Source organism: Phoxinus phoxinus, assembly GCF_949152265.1.
Source record: "Phoxinus phoxinus genome assembly, chromosome: 15".
Lineage (NCBI taxonomy): Eukaryota > Metazoa > Chordata > Actinopteri > Cypriniformes > Leuciscidae > Phoxinus > Phoxinus phoxinus.
The window spans coordinates 4733743-4760354 of NC_136890.1; the positions used below are offsets into that span (position 1 = coordinate 4733743).

The following is a 26612-nucleotide window of genomic DNA, read 5'->3' on the forward strand; positions in this document are numbered from 1 at the left end:
CCACAGCAGTTTGTTTATTCTGATTCAGGGTCTGTCTGTTTCCTGTCCTCTCCTCGCGAGTCAATGCCCGGAAACATTAGCAAACATCGGCAACACAAGAGTGTGTGCTGACGTGTCCTGCATCTGTGTTATTTTAGTTTGATTTATGTACTATTCTAGTATTTATTCATATTTTGAATTAGTTTTTATTTTTATATTTTCAGTTTTATGTTTTCATTGTAGTTGTAGTTCATTGTCATTTCAGTTCTACTTTCTGAGTATGAATTAACAAATGCAGTAAAAGACAACAATATACAAGCATTGTAAAAGGTTTTGCCACAAACTCAGCTGACTGGCTTCTAGGGATGGGAACCGAGAACCGATTCTTCTTCAGAACCGGTGCCCAGTGAATCGATTCCTTGGAACCGTTAGCATGCCTGCGTATCGGTTCCGCTCGTTGCAAATGTGTCATGACGTCACACACGCGCTGCGTTGTTTTGATTCAGAACGAGGCAAACATGGCAGAGGCAGAAGTTCGACGCAGAAGTATAATGAGGCATTTAACACGGAACGCCATGTTGCTTTCCGACCAGCCATCGCGTGCCGTCTCACACACATTCACTCGCACACATACGCACTCACTGCGCACACACACACACTCGCGCTCACTCACTCACACAAACGCACACATGTTCACTCACACGCGCGCGCACATATACACTCACTCACTAGCGCTCACACGCTATCTCGCTCACTCATAAGCGCACATACACACTCTCTCGCGCTCACACGCGCACTCTCTCGCGCTCACTCAGTCACACACAAACGCACACATGCTCACTCACACACTATCTCGCGCTCACTCACACACACGCGCGCGCACACTCTCGCTCACTCACTCACTCTCGCTCACTCACTAGCGCACACGTTTTGTTTCAGGTTGAATCCAAATGAGCACTGTTAATATTCCAAAAGGCACAAGCTCTTCCTTGACTGTTTTCAGTCTGTTTTTCGTTTTTTTTGGCACATAAATGGCAGTTTTTTGTTTTTGTTTTTTTGTCTGGACCAATGAATGCGAAGGCACTAAGGCACTCTTCTTGATAATATTTCAAGGCAGACACTAGCGTTCCATGGCATACTGGTTGAGAAACACTGCCCTAGGCTATAGGTCCCTGGACTTTCCTTTGAGAAGTAGCTCACCTACTTTTAGATTTGTTCTGAGGTTGCTACACATAATTTGTGTACACGTGCTCTGTGCTGTGTCTTCTGATCAGATATTAAAGCGAGTTAATACAAACAAACAAATGTGTTCTTATTCCCTCACCCAATGAGAATCGATAAGAGAATCGATAAGGAATCGGATCGATAAGCAATATCGATAATGGAATCGGAATCGTTAAATCCTTATCAATTCCCATCCCTAGCTGGCTTCTCTCCTGTATGATTTCACATGAGTCTCTTCAGACCTTAGAACTGCACATGATTTATGAACTCCTAACTGAACTCCTTTCCACAAATATATACATTATAAATAAAAATGAATAACAGTTTTCTCTCTTAGTCTTATCAAGTGCTAAGTAACTGGGAGCCTTAGCAAACATTGAGCTTGACCACTGTGCAGTATGCTAATTCACAAAAGAATGACTCTTATGCTGCGTTCACACCAAACGCGAATAGAGCGTAAAATTTGCGTCTACCGCGTCTAGTTTGACGCTTGAACATTTTGAATGCATTCGCACGTCTAAAGAGAAATAGACGCGCGTAAAAAGCAAGCGTTTGAAGCGAAATTGACGCGAGTCCGAGGCGAAATTCGCTTCTTATGGGAGGGGCAAGTGCTAGGCGGTTCTGTTTGCAAGAAAGGCCACGAAATTTAAAAATACTACTGTTATTGTGTCACGAAATGTGGTTTTAAGAGTTGTTCAGTCGAGAATGTAGTTGTTTAAAGCTCAAATATGTGGTTTATTTATAAAAATAGCGCCTATTTAAAAAATTTGATCTGACGTTTCGAAGTTGTGAGATCCAGGAGATCACCAGCGCTCAGCGCTCATGTAACCCGCCTGGAGCAGCCTTACCTCGGCTAGTCCTCCCGACGCTTGCCGCTGCTAAACGAGAAATGTTTAAATTCACAATCTATAGCTTCAGTTCTATTATATGAAACATATAAGTTAAAATACATTAATGACTCGTTATAACGTAGGTCAAACGACTTCTTCATCTCATTCAGAATGACTGCAAGTGTTCAGTCTCACATAGTTAACATATTGCTGAACAATGTCATTCCTTCTTTCACGCAGGCATTTACTCATAATACAAAATAAGTTATTGAGGCCAAACATTTAAAATGACATTATAAACTGAAAAGCGTGCCTGCCCCCGTTTATCACGTCACTTCACCACGTGACAGCAGCAAGCAGGCTCCTGATTGGTTAACGCGGTGCGAATTGACGCCAAAGTTAAAAATGTTCAACTCCGGCGCAAGGTTGTTTACGTCAACGATGACGATAACGCAATTATTTCGTTGACGCACCTTTTTTTTATGACGATAACGTTACGATGACCAGCTAAAATGGCTCCAAGGTGACTAAAACATGACGAGACGTTTTCGAGTTTTCGTTGACGAGACGAGATGGAACGAAAATGATTATAAGTCTGACGTTCACAATGCATGTCATTTCTGCCTATAAATACGATAATTTTGACCTCTGTACGATGTACGATCAATAATGAAAAAAATCCCATAATGTACGATAATTTAAGAATTGCCCGCAAATTAGTTAAAATCTCCCGGAATCTAGATCGAGCGAGCAAGAGCGCGCATGTGTAGCGCGCGCACAGCAGAGAAAGGGAGCGAGAGACCTTGCGTGTGTGTGCTAGTGTGCGTGTGTGCCTCACGAAGCGCATGTAAGGACCCAACCAATCGAATTATTCAGAAAGTCTAGTTTATTATGCAAAGGGTTTAAGGTTAACTGTTGTTTTATGAATTGCAACACTTGCTGCAACCTGTCAAACCTAAGCCCATTTCCAATACTTTTGAACCTAAATTAATTTGTTAAAGACTACTTTTTTTTTTTTTTTTTTTTTTTTTTTTACTAAAATTGACTAAAACCTTTTTGTTTTCGTCGACTAAAACTTGACTAAAACTATCAAGTTTATAAGTGACTAAAATGTGACTAAAACTAAAAAGCATTTTCGTCAATAAGACTAAAACTAAAAGGGCTGACATCACTGCTCCGGCGTCAGACGCGAATTTTCGTCAAACGCGTGAATGCACAACTCCCCCTTGCGCGTATCACGGCAGACGCTCAATTCGTCTCATTCGAATAGCACGCCGCAGGACCTCCAGACGCGCGCAAACGCGTCTTTACATTGACTTCACGTTGAAATCACTCGCGCCAGACGCTCTATTCGCGTTTGGTGTGAACGCAGCATTATGAACCGATTTTGTGGATGAATTAGTGAAACAAACTCCCAGACTCTCGTTAACCATTTGATTTATTCAATGCATTCACATTGGACTCACTCACTGAACTGTAATGTATCATACATAGACAGTATTATTCTCAACAGCATTATAAATGGTAAAAAGAAAAGAAAATAGTAATTGAATTAACCTGCTGAACTAAAATAATAAATGTTTCTGAACTTGTACACAGTTCATCAATACACATTATTCTATCGAAAATCCTAGTAGTGGCATAGCCTCATTTTTTTATGATCAATTATCATGCTACATTATTTTCCACCGAGAATTTAGGACAGCTGGGAAATGCATCCGATTATGTTCTGACTGCTTTTTCGTGTCATTGTCTTTGAATGTTAAGTTGATTTCAAGTCCACACCGGAAAATATATGAAAAAGGAAAGCATGAATATAATAACCGGTTTGTCCCTCACGGCATAGAGGCGGAAGATTCGATGATCCGTCATACTAAGATATATGTGTTTTCATCAATATTGCTTTTATAGCCGACGCCACAGAGAAGGACCTGTCAGATCTCATCGCCGAGATGGAAATGATGAAGATTATTGGCAAACACAAGAACATCATCAACTTGCTGGGGGCCTGCACACAAGACGGTGAGTAAAGGGTGGATGAAGAAGGCGGAGGGAAGCATTTAGAGATAATGCAGTGCGGGCGTAAATCACATTTAAAATCAATCTGCTAGGCGCACTGCTTTTTGTCATCAGTCCAGCTGTTGTGATTTCACAAGGCTAGATTAATTGAACCTAACTTCCTTATTGAATCACACATTAGTGTATCAAAAACGGTGGCCTCTCCTGTGAAGACTGATTATGTTTCATATGGCCATTGTCAGGTCCGCTCTACGTCCTTGTGGAGTTCGCTGCAAAGGGGAATCTGAGAGAGTATCTGCGTGTGCGCCGTCCACCTGGGATGGAGTATTGCTACAACCCCGACCAGGTGCCCGTGGAGAACATGTCAATCAAAGACCTGATCTCCTGCGCCTACCAGGTGGCTCGTGGCATGGAGTACCTTTCATCCAAGAAGGTTGCCATCTCAAATGTTCTTCTGTTCTCAAATGGCGTCTTTATAATTGTTCCCTTGATTAATGTACATGTGTGTTTTCACTGTTGTAGTGTATTCATAGAGACTTGGCTGCCCGTAATGTCCTGGTAACTGAAGATAGCGTGATGAAGATAGCCGACTTCGGCCTGGCCAGGGACATCCATCATATTGATTACTACAAGAAAACCACCAATGTAAGATTTCAGACTGAGACACGGCAGAAAAATCACTTTATTAAACTCCATCTGGTCTTCTATTGCTGTTAGTTCTCGCAGTGAGTGCTATCTGATGCTATTTTAAAGTCCCCCAGTGGTGAAAATCCAGCGTATAATGTTGTTTATGTGTCTATGTGGTGTTTTTAATGCGCTTTAAGACAAAACACGGTTTGAAATCGCTGGTGTTTCTGACGTCACACACTACCTTGTAACCAGGGTTTGAAATTTTAAAATCTACTGTGGCGGGAAACGCTGTCAAATCACTAGCCAATTTTTGGCGTTACTTATTATGTTTATACTCAAATACTGAACTTGTGAGTCATCATGATATATTAAATACAGTTTATTGTGCATAATCTGTGCAAATCTGGCTTACTTGAACACACACGTCACTACGCAGCAAATAACGGCGAGCTCATTTGCATTGAAGCAATAGCGAGGATTAAAAAGCATTTGGTTAACAGAAAATACATTATTTTCCAATATATATATATATATATATACCGGTGTGTGCCGCTGCTGTGACGTAGTTATTATTATTATTTTGGCCAGTAGAAGTTCTGAATGGCCGGTAACTTAACAATTTAGTTGCCAAATTGGCCAGTGAGTGAAAAAGTTAATCTCAAACAATGCTTGTAACCAATCAGGTCAACGAGTGGATCTCTGAGCTGCCGTGAGTGAGTGGAGGCGGGGATCATTTGCATATTCATAGAACCGCTTATACTAAATGAGGCAAGGGTGTAAAGTTACATTCAAGATGTTTTAAGGCATTCCTTCTTTCAAGGAAGAAAAAAAACCCTTTAAATATGTAATTTTGGTGATCAAAGGTGAGTTTTAAGGTATAAAATAGTCTTGTATGATTCTCGTCATCTTGATTTTCTTTGAGCCATAATTATACAATCCTCCCTGCAGGATTGTCACAAATGCTGATCTATAATCTGGAGTTAGTGAATAAAGTGATTGTGTTTTTCACAGGGTCGTTTGCCGGTGAAATGGATGGCGCCTGAAGCTCTGTTCGACCGCATCTACACCCATCAGAGCGACGTGTACGTCTGGAGATATTCTCTCAAACACACTGATACGTAATGCCCTTGTCTGTTAATGATGGTGTCTTTGTGTGTTAGGTGGTCTTTTGGGGTGTTGCTGTGGGAGATCTTCACTCTGGGCGGCTCACCGTACCCTGGTGTCCCAGTCGAGGAACTCTTTAAACTGCTGAAGGAAGGCCACCGCATGGACCGGCCCTCCACATGCACCCATGAACTGTAGGACCCGTGATTGTAGTGATGACGTGACTTCTGTCATGATGTGCTAGAGATCTTCTGCTGATCTTCTGACGTTCCTCTTGCAGGTATATGATGATGAGGGATTGCTGGCATGCCGTCCCGTCTCAGAGACCCACTTTCAAACAGCTGGTGGAGGATCTGGACCGCACGCTCTCCATGACGTCCTGTCAGGTGAGCAGAAGTTGGGAAATGCAGCCCAGAACAGCTTTATCATCCACAAATCAGCTTTCAAGACATTGCATGACATTTCAGCTGTGCTTAAAGTTTTTTTTTATTTTTTTTTTATGAATTGGACAATAATAACTATTTTAATTAATTATTAATTGTTATAATTATATCCAATAATTGTGACTATTAAATAATTATAAGTAATTAACTAATGATTTATAATTATTGTCATTGATGTTATTGTCATTCAATCATTAACAATAATCTAATAATACATTAATTATCATTATTATTCAACCATTAATAATAATATAATAATGAATAATTATTATTATTTAATAGTTAACATTGACAAATAATAGTTATTGTTGGTTTTGTCTATTCAGTAATTAATATCGTTATATAATAATAATAACATTATTATTGTTATTGATCAGTAAATAATAATAATGAACAATAACAACAGTATTATTGTTCATTATGATGCTTATTCAGATTATTACTAATAATAAACAGATAATACATTACCCAATAATAATAATGACAACTACTATTATTATTCAATCATTAATAATATTAATTATCATCAATAATAATAATTAGTATTATTCAGTAATAATACATTAACAAATAAATATAATAATTGTTATTATTATTTTTAATGTATTGTTATTATTCAATAGTTATTGAATATACCTAGAGGTATGCTGTCACAATCAAAATTCATTATTCAATTATTAATATTAATAAATATACATTAATAAATAATAATGATAATAATAACAATACCATAATTATTATTATTACTATCATTATACAGTAATTTATTATAAATAAATATTTTTTTTATTCAATATCAATAATAAAACATTAACAAATAATAAAAATAAACTTTGTTTTTGTTTTTCAGTCATTAATAATAAATCAACAACAAGAATCATAATAATAATAATTATTCAATAATTAAAAATATCAATAATAATGCATTAATACGATCAACTAATATCAGTCAGTAATTAATAATAACAATAATAAACAAGAACAACAACGTTAGTGTGTTTATTATTATTAATAAATAGAATTACAATTAAAATGTTGTTGTTTGTTATTATTTAATAATAATAATTGTGGTTGTTGTTATGGTAATAAAAAATAATACATTTTGTGTATGTTTTACATTTTCAGGAGTATCTGGACCTGTCTATGTCTCTGGACCAGTTTTCTCCAAACTTCCCGGACACCCGCAGCTCGACCTGCTCTTCTGGTGAAGACTCGGTGTTCTCTCATGACCCCGGCGCTGATGAGCCCTGCCTGCCCAAATTCCCCCCGCACCCCAACCGCGGGGTGGCGTTCAAAAAGCGCTGAGCTCCCTCACTCTTCAGTGTGTGACCTGTCTGGATGAACTCGTGGAGAACACACACTTCAGAGATGAAGCGCTTGGGGTGGACATCCCGGAGAGAACAAACTGGCCGTTCACTGACCCCTTTACCTGTCCCAGGGCACTTGAGCAGAAAGTGGTGTGTGTTTGCGTCTCCAGACTTTTCAATATGAAATATCCGCCTCTGTCATCTGTAGTAGAGAAACCCCCTGCCGTCATTGAACGAGGGACGGGACTGATGGACGTTGGGAGTGTTTATATTTTCTATCGGTGTTCAACAAGGACCTTTATTTTGCCTCCGAGACCAAATTCTTAAGAAAATGTATTCCACGGTCTGCCCGGATGTATTTTAACAACGGGCAACTCACAGCCTTTCTTGTAAATACATCTAGAAATGTATAAATATGAATATATATTTACACTCTACCCTTATTTTTTATTACACGATTTGAATTTTGTTGCATTTTTTTTTTTTTTTTTTTTGTACCAGGATGCGTTTATCTAGAACTTTCTGAGGAGTAGCTTTTGTGAAAGTGACCATGAGAATTGTAGATGAAATGATATTATTAAGAGCTGATCGACGGCCAGTTTTGTTTCGTAATGTTGTTGTGGTGTATATCATTGATGCAGAAGTGGCTCAGAACTGCTGCTATACAGCGTCAGACTTAAGCTATAGATAATATACGTATTAAAAAGTCTCACAAGGGTTTCCTCTTCATGTCTTAAAAGCGAGTTTGTTCCGAGTTTTATGCGTTCACGGGATAAATCTCGATGAATTCGGTATCGGCCACATTAAGAGATGCTATAAATGTTTCGCTTCGTACGTTAAAATCAACAGTGTGTAAGATCTGCAATCACGCATGTTACTCTACAAGGATTACATCCAATAAATGCTGTTCACGAACCCTTTCATGCTGCATAAAGAAGCTTGTAAACATCACTCTTGCTGACGAGTTTACAACATAAATTGTGTTTACAGTGAAATTGACTGCAGGTTAGTAGGGGTGATTAAATATTATAATGCATAGCTCTGCTGAAAGCCGAGTGTAGCCGTTAGCTCGTTATTTATAGCGGTGTGAATGACCCATCTTAGCGAGGCGCTATGCTACAAACGCATGAGTGTTAGCAGTGACGACTGGCTCGCTTCCAGCGCATCAACACACACACGCCGAGTCCCAGCTCACACTCCTGCACACAGCGCAAAACACCAGCCGTGATTTACACGCTTGAAGAATACGGTTGAAGGTTGCAGAGTATACAGCGGTTTAAATGTAACACTGTTTGTGATGTTTATGAGACGGCTGTAGTAAATTTTAATCTGTGGAACATTGCTTTGTTCTGAGAGGGACGACGCGGGTCAACAGATATGGACTTCTGAAACACTGGGTTGTGAGTCTGGTTTCTCCAAAGGCGCGCATCACGACTGGGACTGTTGCTTTACGGTTTAGTCGACGCCAAATTTATAGCTCAAATGCATCAATAAATGTATCGGCTTTTATTTGATATGCAACGGCTTGTGTTGAATTCTTATTCCGAGTTGAAACTGATAACGTTTACCTTAAAATCATCATTTACACAGGAGGAGTTGTTTGGCGCAATGTTGATGTTGCTCTTTGGTGACCCGGAAACATGTCGCACTTCGTTGCGACGTACATGGGCACTAAAGTCACGCACTATTCAATATTTTTACGCTTAATTGAAACGTAACCCTACGTATAAACTAAATATTTACAGAAGCCTTCGAGTAGGCTAATGGTTGGAATAAAAACACAGATTGATTACCTGACAAATTGATGTTGACATTTGTTTACATTTTAATAGAGAGATCAGTGTGAATAAAAGACTTGTTCAACACAAACCCGATCTAAACGGCAAACTTTTGTGTGCGTCCTCCATGTGCTTGCCAAATAAAAATCATAAATGTCATTTCTTGTTTTTTTCTTGTATCAGTATTTATTTATTGCTATTAATTTCAAACACTGATTGGTTTGGAATCTCGTTTCCGCCACAAAATAAAACAATTTAAAAGATATGCGCCTTTTTATCTCACAATTCTGCCTTTTTCTCACAATTGCGAGTTTACATATTTTTTCTCTCTCAGAATTGCGAGATGTAAACTCGTCGCAACCCAGACAGCAACATGTCGGCACAGTATGAAATAGCAAGAAATAAAGTCAGAATCGCAGGATATAAAGTTGCAATTGCGAGACAAAAAGTTAGAATTGCAAGAAAAAAGTCAGTAGCCTATTGCAAGATATAAACTCTCAATTCTGACTTTTATCTTGCAATTGACCGTTCGCAAAACCCCGCCCTCTAACGGTTCTCGTCCAATCCTAGCTCAGCAACTGTAACTAAGGAGAAGGACCTCCGTCAAACATTCCGATTTCAGCAAGATAGTGCAACGATGCGCCTATGGCAGTGAGGTCTGCACGGGCTTAAAACTTGCTGTATTTTATGATTGCTTGCAACTATAATAAAAAAAATAGGCTACATGTACAAACACCGTTTCACTACGGCACTGCGGCCCCTCATCAGTCAGCAAACAAGAGAAAAAAAAAAGAGAAAGAGCACGGACTTACTAATTAGGACACAACTTTGATGTGGTTGAACAGGAACACAGTCACAAATTCCTCTGGAACTCAAACATTAAACTTCAAAACAAAGTTCGCGCAGTTGCACAACTATTTACACAAATATATCCTTCTCAGTAGGCTGAGTTATGAATGAAGAGAACTGCATCGAGAGTTGATGGTTTCAGCGCGTCCTCTGATTGCGGTGTTGTGACTGAAATAGCGCGCGCGGCGGCGGGAGCACATGCGCAAAACAGTTTTGTAAAATGATATATGATCAAATAAAAATGATTGATATATAATTTTACAAAACTGTTTAGTGCATGTGCTCCCGTGCGCTTTTCTGTCTATACTTTCTGTCGTGCCCTGGAGGATATGTCTGCTGCATTACTCCAAAACAAATCACTTAATGTATGGATCTCAACCCAGCCATGTGTCTGGTTCTCAATTGTTTGACGGGCGTAGTAACAATAACTAAGGGGCGTGGCTTTTGCGAACGGTCAATTGCGAAAAAAGACTGAACTTTTTTTCTCAGAATCGAATTCTAACTTTATAACTTGCAATGGTGAGTTTATAACACACGAGAGACAAACTGTCGAGATAAAACTCACAATTGGGAGGGAAAAAAAGTCGCAATTGCCTTTTTAAATTATGTATTGGCGGAAACAAGCTTCCACAGATTGGGAATGTTATTTGCATATAAAATAATTGATTACATTATTTCATGATTAAGCATTTCAGTGGAAATTAATTTTTATCGTAAGTTACTACATGAGGCAACATAAGGCTTCATATTTTGAAGGCTGCCATTGGATCATTGAAGGTTAACTTAATATTCTGCAGCCACACATTAATTTATGGAGAGCTTACGACCTACTACCTACGTTCTGCCTTATAGTTGGCACGAAAAGGAAGTTGCAATATTCTTCCCTATTGTGATGTACTGTATATCTGAGTGAAACGCTTCTGGAACAAGAAAAAATGTAGGGTGGGACTTGATTTTATCCATGTGGAATTGATTGGATGGTTGTGGTTTGCTATTGGTGGATCTCATGTGAGTGACAGGTTGCCCCGCCCTCACGCCAGTAAACGCATCATCAGAGAAGATGTGTTTTTGAAAGCGGGAGGGGAAATTATTTTGATTAAGGACTACAAAGGTACATTTATATAAAATAAAATAATGATCTGCATTGATAAATGTGATGGAATACTGCAATATAATATTCCATCAAATTTGATTTCATGGTGACTTTAAGAACAAATGGCGCAACCAAATTAAGTAGCCTACAACATTAGAAACTAACTAGTTAATAAACCTCTAATATGGACTTTACGTTCCAATTTAAAAACTTACAAACGCCTTTTGCAACCCTACACCAACATAAGCCCCTTCACACCGAGATTCCAGAAATCACACGGATAATGTGACTCGGGATTTGTCCCGGGATCGTTTGATTTTGGTTCATTTACACTGCCAGGGATTTTCCGGGATCTGTGAGTGCGTTCAGGCGTCAGGATGAGACGTCTAACGTACGCGTCGAAAACATGTACACATCGCGTAGCGTTCCACAAAGCGGCGAGCGCTCTCAGCTTCAGCGCGGATAGTGAGGAGCTCCTGGTCTCTGATCCCGGCGTCAATCCCGGGACGTGTTTGCGTTCACACAGAAGGCACTCTGGGCAATTTCCCGGGATCAACACACTGTGTGAAAGGGGATCACAACAGTTTTTCACATGACTCGTGCGCTATATTCCACATCTTCTGAAGCCATGATAGCTTTGTGTGTGGAAAGCACTTTATTGGTGCTTTCTGTCATTTTTGTAGCCTGACCGCTTCTGGTCGCCATTCACTTTCATTGTATGGAAAAGAGCAGCTAGAACATTCTGCTAAATTTCTCCTTTTTTGTCCCACGGAAGAAAGTGAGTCATAACATTACAACATGAGTAAATGACGACAGGCATCTGTCTCTTCCATCAAGAAGCCCTTCAGCATCATCTGTGTGTTCTTGCCTGAGTGACAGCGAGAGCGGGAGAGTTAATAGCGGAGGTGGAAGTGGATTGTTTTATCTCACACTGGGCAGACGGTCCAGGACAGCTGTGCTCGAGCCTGTAAGTGTGAACTCAACAACGTCAGCACAATTCCAGCTTTCAGCACAAAAGTTGAAGGGAATCCAATGTGAGCTGTGTACTTCCCAACATTACGTGTCACACAGAGGCCAAGTACACATGTTGGGGCGAAAATTACTCAGAGTCGCCAAGAAAATCAGTGTCTTATTAGTTTGGATGTAGTAATCAGTATGTTATATTTTTTTATTTAATTATTCAGGGATTATAGTCAAAACACAGAGGGGGAGTCTTTTAATAAAGGGTCAGTGTGTTTTCTGTTTTCAAGCATTAAACAAGATTCCACAAACAAAAAAATTATTAAATAATAAGTAATAAAAAAAATCCAGAATGGCTATGAAGGTTGCAAGAATAGGTCAATATTTTGGGACCAAATATTTAGTAGTTACTGATAAACTTATATATTTTTTTCATAAAACTTATGAAACTAACCAATTTGTTAACAATAGGCCTACCTTGGGTAACAATTAAAGTAAAACCTACAATGGTGTAAAAAAAAAAAAAAGATCTATCCATCAAAGAATTCTGAAGAAAAAAAAAAGTGTCACAGTTTTCACAAAAATATATAGCACAATTTTTTCCAACACCTATAATAAGGACTATTTCTTAAACAGCAAATCATCATATTATACTGATTTCTGAAGGATCATGTGACACTGAAGACTGGAGTAATGATGCTTTGATCACAGGAATAAATTACATTTGAAAATATATATATATTTTTTGTAAATGTTTTGTAAATTTGTGCTTTAGTTTGGTTTTGATCTGTTCCCATTGTGCCTTAGTTCCCTGTCAGTGTTAGTTCTCAAGGTCGTTAATCAATATATATATCAATATATATATTGTATATGTGCTTTCAGTTCGGTCTCGTTTGTGTTATACGTAGTCGTATATTCTTACTCGTAAGTTTTTTCTGTTTTTTCCTGGGATTTACTTATTAAAGAGCGTTTCTTGGATTCTCTTAAACACTTCATTACAGCCACAACATGTGACGGGAATAATATTTCCAACCCAGTCTCACGGCAGTTCGTGATATGGTCACGTAATTTAATCTATTGATTCGTGAGACGGGCACGTTTATTTCGTTATTTTCGTAATTCCAGCACGTTTTTTAAAACTAATGTATTTCAATGGGAAGCATCTTTCGTGATCAAAGCACGATTATATCTCCCTATCGGGCTGCAGTAGAGAAGCTGTTTAATCAACATTTATTCACGAGATCTTATCATGGTTTATGTATTTATTTTAATTATATTATTTCGTTCTTATTGCCAGGGAAGCTGGATTGCTTTGCTGTTTATTGATATTTAAAAAAAAAAATTTATTAGTAGGAAATCGCGCTGAAGAAGTCTCATTCCGAACACCTCGCGATATTTGGCATCAGTTCACGTGTGCCAGATGTTGGTAAGTAGTCGTAAATACGCTGTCCTAATAATGTTTGATATAATGTATTTTCTGTGTGTCGAAATTAATCAGATTAGCTCAAGTTCAGTCACTGCATTATATCTGTCATCTCAACGGAGGCTTTGCGTTTCATTGCTTTCTATGAAAATGGTTTCTATGGTGATTAAACACTGTCTGTCACGTGATGTGCTATACAGTAGGCCTAGAGTAGACCTTCAATCAGTTAATCATATTCATATCAGGTTTTTAAGTTGTACAATTAGTTCCAAAGTTGTATATGTAGTAGAAGCACAGTAAAAACAACACCATGCTTTTACCACAGTAACATTAGTTTTACTGTGATAAGTGTAGTAAAAAGACAGTAATCACACAACTTACCATGCTTTTACCACACTATTGGTAGTTTTAATGTGGTACTTATTGTAAATGCACAGTAACCACAACACTAACCATGCTTTTACCTCAGTAACCTTAGTTTTACTGTGATGGGTATAAAAGGACAGCAATCACAAAACTTACCATGCTTTTACCTCAGTATTGGTCGTTTTAAAGTGATAATTGTTGTAAATTATGCATATTAACCACAACACCTACCATGCTTTTAATGCTTAATAATGTAACATCCAATATTTGTAAGGAAAATCAGTACTTTTTCCTTTAAATAATCCTATATATTATACATAATGATATTTTATTTTCTCTGTTTTCAGCTGAAAAGACCAAAAAGGCCTTTCGAACTCAGTCAGCCCATTATTGTTTGAGGACAAGTAAACGGAGGAGACGGACTGCTGCAAAGACAAATATTCGCAATGGTACGTATGTGTTGGTTTTAACCCTAAATCAAACATTTTATCAAGCATTTGTTGTTTCTTAAACCTGTTCTTACAAAACCCATAGCCCAATCAGTATGAACAGTCTCAAAGTCTTAATAATTCACAAGATTTAACAAGTTGTCAAATTCGTACGATACTAGTACATATTTGTATACTCGTACATAATCCTGCAGCTTTTACTCCTAGTGCTCATTGGCTACTGCCTCAATTCCTGTACATATTTATCGCGATATTTGTAAATCAGTTGCGCCCCTTCTTGGATAGTAGTCTGATGTCCCACACACTGTCAGAAAGTTTATATTAATTGCATTGTGTATTCATTAAAATTATTACAAATGGGTCCCTGTCTGTTGTGTTCATGTTCCAATGTCCAATGATACATGATGTCTCTCCACACCTCATAACCTACCTCTGTTTGCAAGAGTGGAAAAGCTAATCTGACTTGTCACATGACATCAGATACGCGATTATTTTGTCGTAATCAGATCAGTTACACTGCTGATAACTGTCCCGTTTGCATATAAATCATGTTATTTTTAAACGAGTTCATATGATTATTGCTTGCTATTAAAGACATACTTTTATTCATAGAAATGCCCACATATCAGTGAACGTATAACATAAAAATGCTTTTAACATTTAATTATGCAACACTCTTTACAGAAATATATCCCACAGTTGTATAACTGACTGCTTGCATGTAATGTAATAAAATTACCTTCCTTTCTGTATTGCAGGATTACTTTGTCCTTTTTTTTAGATCTCTACAACATCAAACTCAACAGCTCTTTTAAGAGCCAACCCTCACAAGAGCTACTAGTGAGTCGCAGCGGATCTTTCCGTGATCAGCCCTTCCCAGGTAAAGTTTCTAGAACATTTCAATCAGTATTTACTCATCAAATGCTCTCTCCTGAATCGTAAGGTAAATTATAACTGTCTTAATTTATGTTTCAAGAACAATAGTAATTGCACGAGTAAGTAGATACTTTCTTGTTTTACAGCAGAGAAGGAAGACCAGTCCTTATATCAACACAAGCTAATCGAATAAGTCCTTTGTTTCGGGTGAGGAAGGAACATCTGGTGCCCAAAGAAGACAGAAAGGTGGGCAAATCCATTGGTATGTCTTGTATTGAAACAATGCTGTAATATGTAGTACATAATTTGATGTTGACAATTTTACATTGTTCAGGTTACAGGAAGCTCTTGAAACAAGTGACAGAAGAGTATGTTGTCTTGAAAAAAATCAAGCATCACTTGCAAAGGCAAAAGAGACCATGCCTTTCTTAAAGAAATTTTAAAATAGGTTGCTGTTGATATGGGTAAAACATTTTTTGTTCAGTATTTAGCTTATATAATGTGCTGAAATATTATATATATATACAATCTCAACCTTAAAAAGGAGAACGCAAAAGGGCCAGAGTTGCCTGTTCCTGATTTAAATTTACAAAGCAGCAGTCAGTACATTATATAATATACACATTGATTTATTTTATACATATATATTTATATATATAAAAATAAAAAAATAAATCAGTTTACCTCCAACCCTAATTGAGCACATATGAAAGTCTTCAGCTTTACTTATAGACAATAGGCAGGAGGGTTTGAGGTTGGAGCTAAATCTGCAGGACAGTGGACGCTAAGGGCCAGAGTAGCCCATCACTGCTTAATATATCGCAGAACATAGGCCCCGTTTACACGAAGTGAAGACACTGATATTTCCCTGCGGTTTGGCCTCTCATTTACACGAAAACCCAGTTTTTATCACAGAAAACGATTATTTCTAAAAACTCCGGCCAAAGTAGAGATTTTGGAAAACTTTGTTTGCACGTTTGCATGTAAACTGAGAAAAACTGAGTTTTAGGCAGCGACGTCACAATATGAGACTATTTTCGGGATTCTGATTGGCTAACGTGGGCTTGAGCTTCTCGTTACACTGCCACCTACAGGTTTGGCATGCTCTGGACGGCATATACACGGGTTCGTGTGCACGATGTTATTTTTGAAAACGAAGAGGGGTGAAATGTCCGTTTATGAAAATAGCCATCCACGTGTAAACGTAGCCATAAGCTGACCTGGGGGCTGTTCCATAAAACAAGATTAGAATACAAGCCAGACTTATTTTGGTTAGTCAGACTTATTTTGGGTTGATTCTGTTTCATAAAGCAAACTTAAAATAGTTCAAACTCAGTTACCCTGGCAACTTATGCTGGGAAACTAGCCTGGTCCAGGGCAGGCTAACTGTCAGGCTAAGCCTCAGTTGTTGCACAGATCCTCTAACACTGACCAATAGGAACACAATTACTGACAATCTCTCATACCATTATTTGACTTTATTAACCACTATAAGTCCAAAAATAAATATACAGTAAAGAAAATCAACTTAAATAAGGCAATGATAAATTAGACAATATAGACCTACAAACATATGTTGGGGTTTATATACATATATAAATATATATAGGCTATATACATATATATCCTACAGGTTTTCTTTTCTTACTGGCTCAATGTTTTGTGATTTTATTAGATAGTTTAAAAAATGTATTAAATAAATAATTACAAAAGCACAGTATACATTTAAACTGGTAAGATGAATCTGAGCTTAGTAATTGCTATATTAACTTGATTTACCCCATTACAATAGTCCCTTTACAGTTATTTATATCATAAAAATACACTAAATTGTAGGTTTAAAATTCTAAATAAGGCACATCTAATGTCCAACAACCAATATTTTAGCATTTATATTTTATGTACTTTATTATGTCTTTCAATTCAAATACATTTCACAATTATACAAATGGACAGTTCCTTTAAAGACATAATATTTCCCCCCAATACATCTTATTTTTCCTTCTACTTTTTTCTTTTGTGATAATACCCACCAACACATAAAAACAATTAGAACAACAACCATTAAGTACATAGTTAGACACTTTTACATATGAAAAAAAATGGAAAAAATCAAACATTCACATATTTATATCAAACTCTTATAATGACACATAATTCATAATAAGTTATTAAATTAATATCATTTAAATATCAAATATTAAATAATTAAATAAATAAAATAACAAATAACTAGAATTAAGGGAGGGAAGGTTATTTAGTTATAGGCTAATGTATTCCTTTATTTTATGGAATATTCTTTGATTTTAGAGTTGCACATATCTTTTCAAAATGTATACTTTTGCTCTTAATTTCATGTTATCCTCTTCATAATGCACTGTATAAACTAAATCTAACCAAACCTTCTTGCTTTCTCCAAAAAAAGAAGATTGCTTTAAAAGCTGTAATTCCTAGCATTCTAATTAAATAAGTATAAGTCATTTTTTTAAGTAGGTTAGGTCCTAAACCCAAAAACTATATTTTGTAGTTAATTCCCTGAATTAGGCCTACTTCTGTTTAATTGTTTTATTATAAGTATAAAATTAGTGTAATGAGATATACTGTAAGTTCACTGCAACTGATCCAACATCCTAAAGATAAATTATTATAATCAGAAGATATTATCATAAAATATCGCATAGCCTATTAATTTTCAAAGCAAAATGTATATTAGTCAGAATTATTGCGCTCCTATTTGGCGCGCATGCGCGCAGCAGCGCTCGTTCAATGTGAAGTTTACAGCAAAATTGAACTATTTGCACGACTTTCTAAGATTTTCAGATGGAGAATATTCCTGTGAAATGTAAGTTTTGCAAACACCATGTCTCAAACGCATAAAACAGCACAAAATATATGCAGTTTGATGGTGGATCGATTTGATCTATGATCGACCTCCAGGGCTGCTTAAGAAACGCGTGCACACGCAGTTATCTAGACTAGATAAACCTGGATCAAATTAGTGGGATTGCGTGAACTTGAATTACCTTTTATGAAACCGCTTTAGCCCCAACTTATTTGTTAGGTTTATTCAAGTCGGGTTTTGGAGTTTAATCCCCGCTTTTCTTAGCATCTTTTATGGAACAGCCCCCTGACTGTCCATTAAACAACTTAATTTGTATTGTTTGTGTTTTTTGCTTTACTTTCAGACCAGGACTGGAGAACGCCTGACAATGGGATGTTGAGACTTCTTCCTCTGGTTGAGAAAAAGCTACACCACATCAGTGATCACATCTTCTGTTCTTCTTTTGTACTGTAGGGTACACCTGAACAAACTGTTTAGACGAGGAAGAAGAACATGAACATGATCGAGACATGTACAGGGAAGAGCAAGAAACCAGTTTAGTGATAATGAATCATTATTTTCCAACACAATATCAAATCTGTTTTCTGTATCATAGGTGACTGAATATGATTCTGTGGCACTCATTTTGTGGCTCAGCAGCTGTGAATGGATTAATATGATGTTAATGTATTTTTGAAGACACATTTTTATTTATCTTGAATCTCATTGTCTTTATGCTACTTTATCAACTTTATGCTGTGTCCTCCAATAAAGTGTTGTGTAATAAAGTATGGTGAATATTGTTTATTGAAAGTGGTGTTTGGTACAGTAAATAAAAACAATATTTGAGAAATTTTAATTTCTTATTTCTTTAGTTTAGTTCATAATTTAAAAACAACTACATATAATTAATTACCATGATTCTTTTTCTTAGGACATACACATTTAGATCTGGTTAATGATATTTGGGACAAAAGTTGCAACAAAACAATGCAACAAAAGTTGCACATACTTGCATGTATAAGCTGCAACTGCAATGTTTGCAGTGAAATAAAGGGAAGCTATGTGAATAACAAGAGGCTGCAGTGGCTATCTTGATATAAACACTTCAAGCATAATTGAAGATGATCCATGTTGATCATTCTAGTACATCTACTACTGCATTTAAAATGAAAGCATAGACATTACTGATGTCAGGCATATAAGCAGCAACCAGAGGGGGTGAAAAGGAAATGTAGGCACTGTTTTGTTTTGTTTGTTTTACTGAATGGTGCATTATCCCTGTGTAATAGTGTGTGTAGATCTGTGTAGATTGTACTGCACTTCCACCCCAAGGGCCCAGCGGCCCCCAGAAGAGCAAAAAACTGCACATTTCAAATGGCTGTAACTCACAGTCCGGTTAGTGTATCAAAGAGAAAATCGGCAGGACAACTGCTTATGCTATGTTTACTAAATAATGTTGGGCCCAGTTTTCTGACATATACGGAAAGCTGGTATAAAGGCTATTTTTAAAGTGCTCACAGTAAATTATCAAATTTCAGCCTGTCCCTCATATATGTCATAAAAGTTTGCACAATGAACAAATTTAGATATCCAGTTTTCCATTAAAGATATTATGTATTTAACATTTATTGTTTCATTACTAAACGTTTTAAACTACATTACCCACATATCTCTGTCATGCTATCAATGGAACAGGAAACATTGTCCTGTAGTTCATTGAAATGTGCAGCCATGCTTAGGGTTAGGGTGGGGATCTCAGTAAAGGAGCAATTTCTCACAAAACAGAGACACTTTATCATTAACTTTATGTATAACTAACGCAATAATAACACCAAAACATACTTTGTAACATGAAGCGCCGTTTTATATGGGTTAAACGATAGTCCAATCACAGCGAGTTCTGCGATAAAGTCACAGCCAATAACAATCCAGCTGTACAGATGCGTCACACTTACTTGCCCATTTATGGTAAATGATGACAGATCTCTTCTGGTTCCGGCTACAGGGATAGATACCTTAAATATTTCATATTTAAACCCAAACAATATTTGGGCTGTAATGTATTAATTCTAATTAAATTATAAAACTCACATTTAAAAACAAAAGACTCCTTTGTGTGGTTACCATCCAAAAACGAGATCACATGATCAATGACACAAATGTTTTTATTTGATTAGACTAATTCATAATTACATTTGAAAGATAAACTTTTTTCTAAGCAATGGCCTACAGCAGGGGTAGTTTTGCAGTATTTTAATTAAAGATAATTACATATACTAAAGTGCTTCTAACATTTACAGTGTATGTATAGTATATCAAAGGTATATCAATTATATTCAAATAAATGTAACAAAATCACAATGAATGCACACAATTTTGAAAGCATATTCCAATATTTAATGTCAAACTGTTTAAAGACAAATGTAGTGCCAAACCTACTGCACAACAGTATAAAAATAAGTTAATTATATAAAAAAAAACAGGTATAAGATACAGGGGCAATCTATTATAGGGACATATACAGTAACGTTAAAAAAAATCGCTATGATGAAGTTATATTTTTACAAACCAAGAGATGAGATTCAACTTTGTTATGTGAAAATATATTTGTTTCTTCGCTTTAAAGAACAAATAGGCAAAAACGTAAGCACAACGTTTTACATTCTCACCTTTAATTCTATATCCTTGTGATCATTAATCACTTTTATTGTCACTAAATGAAAGGCAACTTAAAATAGTTAATGATTATAAACGTCAGTAAGAAAATGCTTCAATAAAATACATTCACGGGTATATTACATTTACATTAATCAGGTAGTGATGTAATGATGATACCATAGATGTAGTTATGGTGGACATTTACTATAGTGACCACTGTAATAAAAGGTTTAATGAAGCTAAATGTAAGACATTAAGTCCATCTAAATGTAAAGGTAACAAACTCAGAATAATGTCCATTATGTCAAGTGTCTCATTTCTGTAATATTCTTTCAGCACCAATAAGATTTCCATAAATATGGATTGTTTTCTAAAGGTTTTCCTGAACACTCTCACTATCTTCAATTGTTCGGACAAACACCTGCTATACACTTGCAGAAATATACATTTGTCTATTGCATCATGAAGTCACTGCATGACTAGAACTAATGGATGGCAATGAATATGTCCTTTAGCAAAACACCTGATGCGCACTGACACTTCTTTGATGAAGGCATTAGGCAGACATCAAGCACAGTTTATGAAGCTGAAAAGAGAAAACAAAATGCTTTAACAATATGGAAAAAAGATAAATCACTATTTTCAATATTGGTTCTGCATATATCAAAGAGATCCTGAGGAGGAGTGGGACTTCACATGAAGACTTTCAGAAACTGTGACAGAGCAAAGGGTGCACCTCGCTGGACACATCCGACGCATGCCCAAACAACACCACCCAAAGACCGTGATGAAGTGGACACCACCAGGAGGATGCAGGAGACAGGGAAGACCAAGGAAGACATGGAGACAGATGTTTCACGAAGACCTGAAGAATGTCTGTGTCCCAGGGGAAGATGCGGAGAACTTGGCCACGGATCGAATACGTTGGAGGACACTTGTTGCCCAATGTGCCCAGCACAGGACTTGATGATGATGTTGGGAGTTTATCCATAACTGTGGGATATATTTCTGTAAAGAGTGTTGCATAATTAAATGTTAAAAGCATTTTTATGTTATACGTTCACTGATATGTGGGCATTTCTATGAATAAAAGTATGTCTTTAATAGCAAGCAATAATCATATGAACTCGTTTAAAAATAACATGATTTATATGCAAACGGGACAGTTATCAGCAGTGTAACTGATCTGATTACGACAAAATAATCGCGTATCTGATGTCATGTGACAAGTCAGATTAGCTTTTCCACTCTTGCAAACAGAGGTAGGTTATGAGGTGTGGAGAGACATCATGTATCATTGGACATTGGAACATGAACACAACAGACAGGGACCCATTTGTAATATTTTAATGAATACACAATGCAATTAATATAAACTTTCTGACAGTGTGTGGGACATCAGACTACTATCCAAGAAGGGGCGCAACTGATTTACAAATATCGCGATAAATATGTACAGGAATTGAGGCAGTAGCCAATGAGCACTAGGAGTAAAAGCTGCAGGATTATGTACGAGTATACAAATATGTACTAGTATCGTACGAATTTGACAACTTGTTAAATCTTGTGAATTATTAAGACTTTGAGACTGTTCATACTGATTGGGCTATGGGTTTTGTAAGAACAGGTTTAAGAAACAACAAATGCTTGATAAAATGTTTGATTTAGGGTTAAAACCAACACATACGTACCATTGCGAATATTTGTCTTTGCAGCGGTCCGTCTCCTCCGTTTACTTGTCCTCAAACAATAATGGGCTGACTGAGTTCGAAAGGCCCTTTTGGTCTTTTCAGCTGAAAACAGAGAAAATAAAATATCATTATGTATAATATATAGGATTATTTAAAGGAAAAAGTACTGATTTTCCTTACAAATATTGGATGTTACATTATTAAGCATTAAAAGCATGGTAGGTGTTGTGGTTAATATGCATAATTTACAACAATTATCACTTTAAAACGACCAATACTGAGGTAAAAGCATGGTAAGTTTTGTGATTGCTGTCCTTTTATACCCATCACAGTAAAACTAAGGTTACTGAGGTAAAAGCATGGTTAGTGTTGTGGTTACTGTGCATTTACAATAAGTACCACATTAAAACTACCAATAGTGTGGTAAAAGCATGGTAAGTTGTGTGATTACTGTCTTTTTACTACACTTATCACAGTAAAACTAATGTTACTGTGGTAAAAGCATGGTGTTGTTTTTACTGTGCTTCTACTACATATACAACTTTGGAACTAATTGTACAACTTAAAAACCTGATATGAATATGATTAACTGATTGAAGGTCTACTCTAGGCCTACTGTATAGCACATCACGTGACAGACAGTGTTTAATCACCATAGAAACCATTTTCATAGAAAGCAATGAAACGCAAAGCCTCCGTTGAGATGACAGATATAATGCAGTGACTGAACTTGAGCTAATCTGATTAATTTCGACACACAGAAAATACATTATATCAAACATTATTAGGACAGCGTATTTACGACTACTTACCAACATCTGGCACACGTGAACTGATGCCAAATATCGCGAGGTGTTCGGAATGAGACTTCTTCAGCGCGATTTCCTACTAATAAAATATTTTTTTTAAATATCAATAAACAGCAAAGCAATCCAGCTTCCCTGGCAATAAGAACGAAATAATATAATTAAAATAAATACATAAACCATGATAAGATCTCGTGAATAAATGTTGATTAAACAGCTTCTCTACTGCAGCCCGATAGGGAGATATAATCGTGCTTTGATCACGAAAGATGCTTCCCATTGAAATACATTAGTTTTAAAAAACGTGCTGGAATTACGAAAATAACGAAATAAACGTGCCCGTGCCACGAATCAATAGATTAAATTACGTGACCATATCACGAACTGCCGTGAGACTGGGTTGAATATTTCACAATATTACTGCATCACCATAAGAGATTTCTTTAAAAAAATCTTATCGACCCCAAACATTTGTAGTGTTCATAAATTATAACGTAATTCGAACTCCAATTCAAACCCTCTTCGTGGAAAGACCTTGTTTTGCTCCTGTTCTGTGTGCGGTTTACAATATCAGATTAATTTACTTATTTATTTCCACATGACTTGTGTCTCCTTCACACACTCATACACCATCATTCAGTCAAACGGTCACTCACCCGAGCAACGACACACTCAAACTGTGTCAGAAGTTGTGATTTCTGCACTCATAACATTAATGAACAAAGGTGTAACTAAGCAACATAAATATTGAACTTCATTTAGGCCGTCTGCATCTGTTCATGATCTCCGTCTGACACTGAGGTGGAGTTCAGGCTCTTTATCACCGACTCTGATATCTTTACTCTCTGAAAAGGAAATGTAGGGTTTGTAGATAAAGAGGGTATTTAGATCTCTAATCTTCAAACAGACCCAGATCGCTCTCTGTGAAGGTCTCAGGAAAGAGATTTCTTGTTTATTCCCTGAATACTTTAGATGAGGACAAACCCACATATATTTACTGCTTTACTGCATGCTACGTGTTCAGAAAATCTTTCTGGGCTATGGTGGTATTGACTTTAGTTTTCGATTGTTATTCACAGCATATGTGTGAATGATGGCAGATTTACTATTTTTTAAACATCTTAATAAAAATTTGCTATTTAAATCATCTTTGGATGCTAAATGAAAGATGAATGTCTTTTGTGATCACAAAAATGAAATAACTTTCTGTTTTAGAAAAAGCTAAATCTTAACTTTTTTTTTTTTTTGGTAACATTCTTTACCCCCCAAAAAATACCAGTAATTATTAATGTTTGTTAATGTCACAGTGCATTCTATAATGTTATAACAGAGACACTTTTTGATTTTAAAATGTATTAGTAAATGTTGAGATTAACATTGAATAATATTAATAAATTCAACAAAAGTATTGTTCATTGTTAACAAATGAAACCTTATTGTAAAGCGTGTGCGGCTGTGTGTGTGTGTGTGTGTGTGTGTGTGTGTGTGTGTGTGTGTGTGTGTGTGTGTGTGTGTGTGTGGCTGCACTGCTCACTGGAGTCCATGTGGAACTGAATCACGGGTGGAGAAATGACAGAAAGGTCAAACAGGGCGTCAAACTGTCAATCAATCTTAAATTCTGTATTGTCCTTCAGAATAATGGTGGGTGGAAAACAAAAACAGAGAGCAATCTTGACTAATAAAATAGTGGGAAAAGAAATCAACAGAAGATTGTGAGAAAGCAGCTTGCCCCGGATAGGGCCAGATTAACTAAACGGCAAATTAGCGTGCGGCTGCAATCTAATAAAAGTGCAGATGAGTAGAAAATTCTGCAGGTCATTTATAGATAATGCACAAATTCAGGTGCATGTCAGGTGCAAAATTGGCTAAGACATACTTTTTGGGCGGTGTATAATGGCGCAAGTATCAGTAAACTGACCAGTGTTGAGGGTAATGTTAGCCTGGGAAAACCCAGACCACTTCCGGCAAATTTAGATTTGCTCTGCAAGTGGGTCTGGCAAAGAGCCCATTGAAACCCATTTCCAATCCGTCGAAATCGCGGCACCAATCAGAAACGTTGGGGCGGGCTTTACACGATGACGACAGAGCAGAGACGGTGACGCAGATTTTGTACATTACAAAGATGGATGCCGCCGTGGAACCTCACAACATCACTCGTTCGAATCAGCTATCGCGTCTGTTTCAAGCGATTAAAAATTGTCATTTTCGTTAACACAAACAGAGAATTGCTGAGAGTCTCGAGATGTTTCTCCGTCGCTCTGCATACGTCATGACATTCATCGCTCTGATTGGTTTTAGATCTATCCGACGTCCGTTGGTGACGCCCCTGTGGAAATGAATTGTCTATGGAGCTTTGCCAGACCCTAACTCAGTTACAACTGACAGTGCTCTGGGTTTTCCCAGGCTAGGGTAACATGAGTTACGTAATCCGATTACTTTTTTCAAGTGTTTAGTAAAGTGCATTACTTTTAAATTTACAACAAAGTATCTGAGTTACATTTTCAAATAAATAACTCAAGTTACTGTTTTCTCATTTATGAGTAATGTGTAATGTTAAATTACACAAATGCACTTTATGTATTTAATCTCACTTTATCAATATTTTTGCAACCTACAATAATCCAATTCACCATATAAGCAAAAATGACTTTAGTTACATCACATTTGTGTTTTATTTTTTTGTTTTTATTGCTGTAAGTAAGTGTTGAACTTTCTTCTGCAATCCAGAATGGCAGCACAGCTGAAAGGTTTGTTTGAGCGGCGCCCTCTACTGTACAGGCGTGAACTTACATTTCCTTCAGCCTGAGGCTTATTCATTTCACTTTGGTGCCTTTACATTTGCCAACAATAGAGTTTTTTTTTTCATTAAAAAAATCAAGAAAGCAAGCCCAGCAGGTGAGAAAAAGTAATGACAAAGTAACGTAACACATTACTTTCAATAAAAAGTATTGCAATCAAGTAACGCAATTAGTTACTTTTTAGGGAGTAACACAATATTGTAACGCATTACTTTTAAAAGAACTTTCCCCAACACTGAAATTGACTACCGCAATACTTAGTAAATCCAACACAATCTCACGTCAATTCATAACTATTTTACGCTTTGACAAATTGGTGGCTAATTTGTATGAATTTGTATGATTTCATACGATCTGCTAACGCCCCAGTGGTGGTAAGGTTTAGGATTGCGGTTAGGGGTGGACCTTCGTGCTTATTTTTTTCTAAAAATTATACATTTTCATGCGATTCACATTGTACGAATTCATGCGAAATCGCCACCTCGTAAAATAGCTACGAGATTGG

General features: G+C 36.8%; 1 protein-coding gene and 1 long non-coding RNA gene across 4 annotated transcripts in view; one reads left to right on the forward strand and one right to left on the reverse strand.

Moving 5' to 3' along the window:
- Positions 1-9050, forward strand: part of LOC307012122 (fibroblast growth factor receptor 1-A) — a 53251-nt gene extending 44201 nt beyond the window's left edge. For all 3 annotated transcript variants that reach the window (XM_079638412.1, XM_079638411.1, XM_079638410.1), the window contains exons 12-18: positions 3945-4055; positions 4295-4485; positions 4575-4697; positions 5694-5764; positions 5843-5980; positions 6067-6172; positions 7355-9050. In XM_079638412.1, the coding sequence (XP_079494538.1) occupies positions 3945-4055; positions 4295-4485; positions 4575-4697; positions 5694-5764; positions 5843-5980; positions 6067-6172; positions 7355-7534 (920 nt within the window). In that variant the 3' untranslated portion in view covers positions 7535-9050. The remainder of the gene's footprint in view (positions 1-3944; positions 4056-4294; positions 4486-4574; positions 4698-5693; positions 5765-5842; positions 5981-6066; positions 6173-7354) is intronic.
- Positions 9051-20532: 11482 nt separating this feature from the next.
- Positions 20533-23454, reverse strand: LOC307011607. Its single transcript, XR_013800447.1, has 3 exons — positions 23316-23454; positions 22504-22605; positions 20533-21820 (listed from the first exon to the last, which is right to left on the reverse strand). It is a non-coding gene; the product is annotated as an uncharacterized lncRNA (long non-coding RNA).
- Between the last annotated feature and the right edge of the window lie 3158 nt (positions 23455-26612).